This window comes from Castor canadensis, chromosome 11 (genome assembly GCF_047511655.1).
Source record: "Castor canadensis chromosome 11, mCasCan1.hap1v2, whole genome shotgun sequence".
Lineage (NCBI taxonomy): Eukaryota > Metazoa > Chordata > Mammalia > Rodentia > Castoridae > Castor > Castor canadensis.
Window position 1 is genome coordinate 128,955,021 of NC_133396.1, and position 8,657 is coordinate 128,963,677.

General features: G+C 51.9%; 1 protein-coding gene across 1 annotated transcript; it reads left to right on the top strand.

Annotated features, from left to right (window-relative positions):
* The first annotated feature begins 1,197 nt into the window (after window positions 1–1,197).
* Chi3l1 (chitinase 3 like 1) lies at window positions 1,198–8,657 on the top strand. Its single transcript, XM_020163579.2, has 10 exons — window positions 1,198–1,339; window positions 1,624–1,653; window positions 2,498–2,699; window positions 3,172–3,228; window positions 3,937–4,087; window positions 4,882–5,003; window positions 6,307–6,430; window positions 6,898–7,080; window positions 7,744–7,860; window positions 8,030–8,657. The coding sequence occupies exons 1-10, from the start codon at window positions 1,273–1,275 to the stop codon at window positions 8,168–8,170; spliced, it is 1,194 nt and encodes a 397-aa protein (XP_020019168.1). The 5' UTR covers window positions 1,198–1,272; the 3' UTR covers window positions 8,171–8,657.

Below are 8,657 nucleotides of genomic sequence, written 5' to 3' on the forward strand. Positions count from 1 at the left end.
AAGGGACTTGGATGGAAAGTCCTCTGACCCATTCTGAAAATAATTAGTTTATAGCATTCAAAGAATGGAGTTGTTCTAGATATTTGGGCAAAATAATTTTAAAAGAAGGAGAAAGAGGAAGAGAAGAAAGAGGAGGAGAGGAAGGAGGAGGGTGAGGAGAGAAAGGAGGAGGGTGAGGAGAGGAAGGAGGAAGAAGAGGAAGAAGAGAGTCCATGAGAAAAGGGTCCAGACCATGCAGGGTTTCCTTAAGACTTTCGGGTTATTTGTTTTCATTTGGTTTTGGTGCAGAAGATGGAAACCAGGGCCTCAGGCATACTAGAACTTGCTCTTCAGCTGAGCTACACTTGTTTTTACACTGAGACCCAGAGGACTTACACAGAGGCTGCCTCATTGGGTGTGGCTTTCAAAGGCATCTATGAGACAGGAGAGCAGATCATGGATTTTCTGAGATGCTCTGTGCCTCTGCTCGTGGGAGGATCATGAGTGTCCTGTGTTTATTACATGTCCTTCCACCTCAGCCCCAAAGCTGTCATTCTCCTGGCTGGTGTTTCAAGGGGAGGGGAGGGCATTCTCAGGGCTCAGAGCATTCTCAGGAATTTTCCTCTTTCCCAGCTGGCTTTTCCCATTCGGTAATCAGCACATAAAAACTGCCAAAAGGAAAGACTGTGGCATACCCCTCCCCATTCACCCCCAAGGCTCTCTGGCCCTTACCTAGACTGGGGCCAGCTATGGGAACAGTCAGGAGACAGAGAGGACATTTGAGGGGAGGGCCAGCCAGGCAGGGCGATATAATAACAGCCTTGTTCAGGTGCTGTGGCTTACGTAACTATTATGCACAGCTTCAACCTGGCCGAGGGCCTGGACTGAGGGCTGGAGATACACAGGTAGAAGCTGCCAGAAAAGCTGGAAAACTGCTATCCAGACACAGTGGTAGGGGAGAAGGACCCTGAGGAAGATTTTGGAAATGTGGCTGAGCCATATCCCAGTATGGGAGCCCCCAGATCATCACCCTGGGGGCTGGGTGGCTCTTTGTTGGCAGGTGGCTCATGAAGAGTTGGCCCAAAGTTTTCAAAACTCCAGGGTTTCTCAATCTTCCTCTAGTGGCCCACAGGACTCCTCCACCTCCACTTGCCAGCTTTAGGATTGACACACAGCTGAGTTCCTGTAAAGGGGATGGTGTGGGGGTGCAGGGAGTGGAGTGGGATGGGTATAAAAAGGAAGTGTGGGGCCCAGGAAAGAGGCCCTGTCTAAGCAGCTGGACGCTAGGAGCCCATGGGCTCTGGGAAGAGGCTACTCATGCCCTACTCTGCTGCAACCAGAATGAGGGTGGCTTCAGCAGGTCTCTAGCTGGCCAAGGCTGACTGGATTGGGATTGGGTAGAAGTCATGGGTTTTCAGGCTGAAGGGCCCAGATAGCCCACAGAGCTACTTCCAGGCTCTCACCTGCAGGAGTGTGGGCTGGGGAGGAGTGGAGGAGAGGCAGCAGTGGGGAGCAGCCAGAGGAGGGAGAGAGGGGGAGGGAAGAGGAGGGAGGAGGCTGGTATGAAGGCCTTGCTTGCTTGGGCCTGGTTGGGGGAGGGGGTGTGCTCCTGCCAGGAGGAGTCTGACCCTGATTTCCCTTCAGGCTTTGCGGTCCTGGTGCTGCTCCAGTGCTGTGAGTACCCCACCCCCACCCCTGTCCCAACATACTGACTCCTGAAGCTGGGTGAGGGCCCAGGGCAGATGAGGAGAAGGTCTTGGCACAAGGAGACACTCTTCCAGTTTTGTCCAACTCAGTGACTCAAATGGCCGGAAATACTGGCACTGGTTAAACCAAGGTGATGAGTATGCAGATGTTTGTGGCACTGTTATTCATTCCTCTGTATATTTGATTTTTTTTTTCAAAATAACAAACTTTAAAAGGCTTAGGTTCATTCAGCTTCAGGCTAACAAGGGCACAACTATCAGCACCATGAGTGATACACACTGTATTCCTTATCACCAAATGGCCAGATGGGACTTCATTTGCAACAGGAGGTATTAGAAGGAGAGGAACGGAAGAACTTTCAATCCCTTGTGATACGTAGGTGGGTTACCAGCTAGGGGCACTTCCGCCTGGAGACAGAGAAGAAGCAGCTAGCCCCCTTTTGGATCAAATACCCCACTGCAGGGCTGAGCCTTCAGACTGTGTCCCTGTCCTCCCTCAAAGTCATTGCTTCTAGGAAATCCTCTGTAGTTCCACTTAGACCCATTTGGACTTTATTCATTGCTTCTGCCAACACACAGTACTGTTTTCAGTCTCCAGAATGTTTATCCACGGCTTTTGATCTTTTCGAAGCATTTTCAGAATGGTTCTTATTCTTATCAGACAGGGAGCTTCCCAGAGGCAGGGAGACCTGAGCCAAGCCCCTTTCAGTTAAAAATTCTTGTTTTGCTCACATCTGTGCCCCATCCCCCACCCCATCACACCCATTGCCACTGAGTCCTGGCCCAGGTCCCACCTCAGATTTCTCCATCAGGCTCTGCATACAAGCTGGTCTGCTATTACACCAACTGGTCCCAGTACCGGGATGGTGATGGGAGCTGCTTCCCTGATGCCATCAACCGCTTCCTCTGTACCCACATCATCTACAGCTTTGCCAACATAAGCAACAACGAGATTGACACCTGGGAATGGAATGATGTGACACTCTATGACACATTGAACTCACTCAAAAACAGGTTGGGCCACAGGCTGGCCAGGGCAGGAGGAGGATGGAGGGATAGCTGGGCTGGCTTCAAGACTGGGCAGCAATGCCCAGGAGGATGGGTGAGGGTCCATGGTACCTTCCTCTGGATGGACAACAGAAGGCCTTGGCTTAAGTGGGAGGAGGTGACGAGTGTTTGGGGTTGTTGATGACAGGCAGACTGTAGGAGGCACCACTGAGCTCCCCTGAGAAAGGGGACTCTCCTTCCCCTAAAGGTGTCTCTCCCTGGTGTTTTGCTATTTTCTGGTTTCCCCATTGGGAAACCAGGGTATCTACTGTGTGGTTTATGACCTCCTAGAACACTGAATCTTGGGGTAGAAGGCCATCAGAGATGAATGCAGCCTCTTAGCCAAAGCTAGAACTCTATCATGGCCTCCCAGACTAGGATCCCCAGTGGCATGACAACTTCATTCCACCCCTGCCCTCCCCACCTTTCTGCTCCACAGGAATCCCAAACTGAAGACCCTCCTGTCTGTCGGAGGATGGAACTTTGGCTCTCAAAGGTAGGACCCATTCCTGGGGCAGGGTAAGGGAATAGGAGAGGGGAGGCATGGCTTTCCCCCACCCCCAACCACCACCACCAGCATGTGGGCGTTATAGTAGCTCTAGACTGGCTAAGTGGTTGTCAGGAGCCTGCCTTCTCTATATTCAAGAAAACAGAGCACACACAGAGAGAAGGACTTCCCAAGAGTCACACAGCAGCTCCTTTTCTCTGCCGATGCTCATCTCAGACCTGAAAACAAAGAATTTCTGGAGCTATTGCCATTGGGGTGAAAGTAATGGGACAGAAACCAGTGGGAAACATGGAGTCTGGAGACTCTTTGTTGTAGGCTGAGTTGGAGCAGGGATTTGAAAGGAGGTGAGGTGGCCATAATAGCTTCCACCTACTGAAAGCTGACAGTATCCAATGCACTTCCCCACCGTGTAATATAATGAGATATTGTGGTTATCCCAATTTACAGATGAGAAATCTGAGTCAGGTTATAATCCTATTCAAAGTGACTGGCTAGCCATGGAAACCAGGAATGTCTGAGTCCAAGGCACATGCCCGTTCTAATGCCTGGAGATGGGTGCTGCCTTTTAGGGTGCCAGGCCCTCCTAAAGCTGGTGGACTCAGGCTCTCTGCTCCCCAGGCTGTGGAAACCCCAGCACAGGACCAGGGCACCTGGCATCTCAGTGCTGAGCACATTCTGGTGTGATTTCCATCCTAGATTTTCCAGGATAGCCTCCAACACTCAGAGGCGTAGGACTTTCATCAGGTCAGTGGCACCGTTTCTTCGGACCCATGGCTTTGACGGGCTGGATCTGGCTTGGCTCTACCCGGGATGGAGAGACAAGAGGCATTTCACCACCCTGGTCAAGGTGCTGGTCAGGTTAGGGGGAGGCAGACAGGAGGGTGGGTAGGCCTGAGAGTGTGGGGTGGGTTAGAACCTAACTTCAGCTGACCTACTTCTGAGAATAGGCAAAGAGGACCTTCAGCCTCCTCACTGCAGGGCCCCAGTCTCTGTGTCCTGGAGATCACACACAATAAGGAAGACACCTGGAACCACAGTGGCAGATGGGGTCAGGAGGAGAGTTCCCTGAGAGGCAGAAGCCATGACTGAGCAGGGTGCCCAATCTCATTGTCCACTTAGTGGAGTGTCCGTTGTCCACTGTTCAATCAGTTCCACATGACGCCACCTGCTACCCAACAGGCACTGCACGTAGGGGCCCTGGATGCCATCCAGGAGCAGCCCAAGTATCTCCAGCTTCCCAGGGGCAATTGTAAACACTACCAGAGTAAATCCCTTTGACCTTGTGACTTCACGTACCAGCTAGAACAAAGCACAGACTGGAAGGTGAACTCCTTCCAATGCCTCCCCGCACTGTTCTGACGGCTGCTCCAGGACAGGGAGTCATGGAGTGCTGATGGGTGTACATGGGGCTTAGGAATGGGATTGGTCCAAACTATATTTTAGTAAAAGGACAGGGTCCCCAAAGGTGGAACCACTGATAGACCACCTTATCATCCTCACTGAGCCCCAGGCAGATTGAGGGTCACAGCAAGTGAGGAAGATCATAAACTACCCAGAGAACACAGAGACTTTGGCCTCCCTCCACAAGTCTCCCTGGTGCCTTTTGGGTCCCTTCTACTCACCTGCCTGTTTCTCACCCAGGAAATGAAGGCCGAATTCGCAAAGGAAGCCCAGCCAGGAACAGAGCAGCTCCTGCTCAGTGCAGCAGTGTCTGCAGGGAAGGTCACCATTGACAGTGGCTATGACATCGCCCAGATAGCCCAGTGAGTCTCCTACCCAGCAGCCCCCCGGAAGCCTCTGCATACACCTCTTCTCCCACTCTGTCCTAGTATCCAATGAGGACTCAGGAGACTGGTCTTCTGGACACAATTCTTCTAGAACCTTCATGTGTGAACTTGAGCAAGTCATTTTCATGTCTCAGATTCCACATCTGTCAAATGCAGAAGCCCTTCCCTTCCTTTTTCTTTTCTTTTCTTTTTTATTTTTTGGTGGTACTGGGATTTGAAATCAGAGCCTTACACTTGCAAAGCAGGTGCTCTACCACTTGAGCCACACCTCCAGTCCCTTCTGCTCTGGTTGTTTTGGAGATGGAGGTTTCGCAGAGTATCTTCCTGGGCTGGCCTCAAACTTCAACCTTCCCAATCTCAGCCTCCCAAGTAGCTACAACGACAGGTGTGAGTTATCAATGTCTGGCTCCTTTCTCACTTAAGGTGCCCTTAGCCATTTGAGAGAGTTGCTATGAATGTGTTTTGGAAAAGGAAGTAGAAAAAGTTATACAAACCCACTAGCCATTACAGAATATTTTCTCCACGACAGGCTGAGCAGGGTGCAAGGCTCTGGTGAGCAATAATACCTTTCATTTCTAGATTACTGGGGAGTCCTCAAGGGCTCCCACGCTCAGGGGCAGCCCTGTTCCCATTACCCCTTCAGCCAACAGCCATGCAGGGTCTCTCCCAAGAGCACAGGCAGGATAGTGGGAACCCCAGGAATAAGGAACAGTGATGCTCAGAATGACTTTAGAATCTCCACTTAGACTCGGTGCTTAAATTGATCACACAGACAGTGGAAAAAAGGTGGCTCAACCATTTGTGTGTCCTCCCCCTGCCCCCATTACTGAAGCCTACATTTGTGCTACCCAATTACCAATGCGGCTGTGGAGCACCCCCTCCCCCAAGTGTCGTGGCTGGGCCAGCCTTTGGTCGGGCTCCTTCCCTGTTAGCCTGACTCCCCATGATGCTTTTAAGTTGTTTTCACCAAGACCAGCATGGCAGGAGTGGAGGGCTGAGGCAAGGTGGTGACCAACTCCCAATCACGTGCTGGGGGCCTCATAGAGAGGTCCTTCTTGCCTGCCTTGAGGGCACTGGTGGAACCTGGAGCCCACACCCCACCATAGCTCAAGGAAGATGGGCCAGCAGCCAAGACAGTGGGCCCTGGAACAACTGGGCTTTGGGTCTGTGGCCTGTATGTCAGCTGCCTGCTTTCTCTGCAGACATCCTGCTGGGGCCTCTGACATGAGGCCAAGAGCTTTTGTCATTTCCCTCCTCACCTCTATCCTACTCCTCCCAGATACCTGGATTTCATCAGCATCATGACCTATGATTTCCATGGAGCCTGGCGCCAGACCACAGGACATCACAGCCCCCTGTTCCGCGGCCAGGAGGACGCCAGTCCCGACAGATTCAGCAATGTTGTATGTACCTGGAAGGAGGGGGCCCCTACCCCTGTATTCTGCAGTACAATCCTGCAAGACTTGGGTAGAGGGGATGAGGCCTATTTCACGAATGAGGAAAAGGAAGACCCCAAATCTGCCTAGGCCATGGCTCTGGGATGTGGCCTGCTGGTGGACCAAGTAAAGGCAACAGTGGGCAGAATGGAGAGAGGCCAGGGGCTGAGAGATGCAACCTGTCATTTGCTTGCTGCATGTCCTGAGTCAGTCACCTGATTTCTGCATCTGTCACATAGAAATGCCTCAAAAGAGCTTTTCAAGAATGAAACATAAAAATCCATTTTCAACTGGTATTATCAGTTCCCAGAGGGACAGGGAGTTCCGGATGCACAGTGTAACTCTAACCTCACCTGTCAAGGCAGCAGTATTAATGGTACAATCTTCCCATCCACGCACCACCAGCCCAGCTACCGCCTTCCCTCTCCACCCAGGACTACGCCGTGGGGTACATGTTGAGGCTGGGTGCTCCAGCCAGCAAGCTGGTGATGGGCATCCCCACCTTTGGGAAGAGCTACACTCTGGCATCTTCTGAGACGGGTGTCGGGGCCCCAGTCTTGGGGCCAGGATTACCAGGCCGGTTCACCAAGGAGGAAGGGACCCTCGCCTACTATGAGGTAATGGAGTTGGGGAGAAGCTAAGATTCCCCCGGAGAAGTGGAGTCCCACCCACTCCCACTTTTTCTCCTTTGGGAATAAAAATATGTTCAGTTGGCCCTGAATCCCTGAGGCAGGGGGTGGAGGCACACCTTTTGCTGCAAAAAGTCTCCAGCAGGTACAGGCCACCAAGTTCCCAGAATATTCCTCTGACCACTCTGCTGGGGTTTCCCTTCCAGCCCAGGAACAAGAAATGGCCAAGAGGCAAGGTCTGTGTTTTAGTCTAGCCTCTACTGCTCTCTGTGGCCTGAGCCAGTCCTCAGTGTCAACCCACCATTTCTCATATCCCTGTTTAAGATGGAAGAAGGAAGAAGCAGGGCTGGAGGTGTGGCTCAAGCTGTAGAATGCCTGCTTAGCAAGTACAAAGCCTTGAGTTCAAACCCCAGTACCAAAAAAAAAAAAAAAAGAAGATGGAGGTAGCAATTAGGTCACTTAAAGTTCTCAGGCTTTATAACAGCTGAACTCCACAGCATTTATATCTGCTTTTCATAAATTTGCATGAAGCCTACAGGCTTGTGAGAGGAGGGCTACAGGCTGATTAAAGGTAGGGAAGATTTGGGGAGTGACTCCTCCTGGTGGCCTGCCAAATCCCTCTACTTTACCCATGCTTTGTTTTCTTCTTAGATCTGTGACTTCCTACGTGGAGCCTCGGTTCATAGAATCCTAGGACAGCAGGTCCCCTATGCCACCAAGGGCAACCAGTGGGTGGGGTATGACGACCAGGAGAGTGTCAAAAACAAGGTAGGCTTCCCCAAGGTCATATCCAAGACAAAGAGGGAGAGGAGGCCCTGCTCCAAGCAGCCAGCTTCAGTCTCCTGCCCTGGGGCTGGGTGTGTTGGTCTCAGGTGCCTGCTGTTCCCTCCTCTGTTCCAGAAAACCCAGCCCTGCCCTCTCTGGTCCTCCCCACCAGGTGCAGTACCTGAAAAACAGGCAGCTGGCAGGTGCCATGGTGTGGGCCCTGGACATGGATGACTTCCGGGGCTCCTTTTGTGGCCAGAATCTTCGCTTCCCACTCACCAATGCTATCAAGGATGCACTCGCTGCTGCTTAGCCCACAGCACATGGATGGGGGGTCAAGGATGCCCCACATCCTCTAGCTCCAGCTGGCCAGGAGCCCTGCTAAGCCCCCCACTGAGTCTCAGTTTCCCTCCCTTGGAACCTTTTCAGAGGATCACAGCACTGAAGATTAGAGCTCAGTCCTGGTGGGCAGGGAGGTAGGGCGGGGCTATGGGGTTACTGAAGGATGAGGACCAGCAGTGTAAGACCCAGGATCAGTACCTAACTGTTGATGAATAGAAATGCTTAAACTCCAAGCCCCGCACAGGGTGGTTTCTTCAACTCCCTATCCCCAGTTCCCCTTATCAAAGGACACCATCTGGCAAGCCATATCACAAAGAGATGAAGTGGCTATACTAATTATACCCCTGCAAAGCCCAACTTGAAATCTTCTCTTAGGAACATAATCGCGTCTCCCATCCCACTTCCCTTTCCTAATTCCACAGCTGCTCAATAAAAAGTACCAGAGCTTAACAACGGGT

Bases quoted from the DNA above. Each gene is read 5' to 3' on its own strand.
- Chi3l1 (XM_020163579.2), top strand. From the start codon at position 1,273: ATGGGCTCTGGGAAGAGGCTACTCATGCCCTACTCTGCTGCAACCAGA. The intron at 3,229-3,936 runs GTAGGACCCATT...TTTCCATCCTAG, and splicing joins TGGAACTTTGGCTCTCAAAG to ATTTTCCAGGATAGCCTCCA. The intron at 4,088-4,881 runs GTGCTGGTCAGG...TTTCTCACCCAG, and splicing joins ATTTCACCACCCTGGTCAAG to GAAATGAAGGCCGAATTCGC.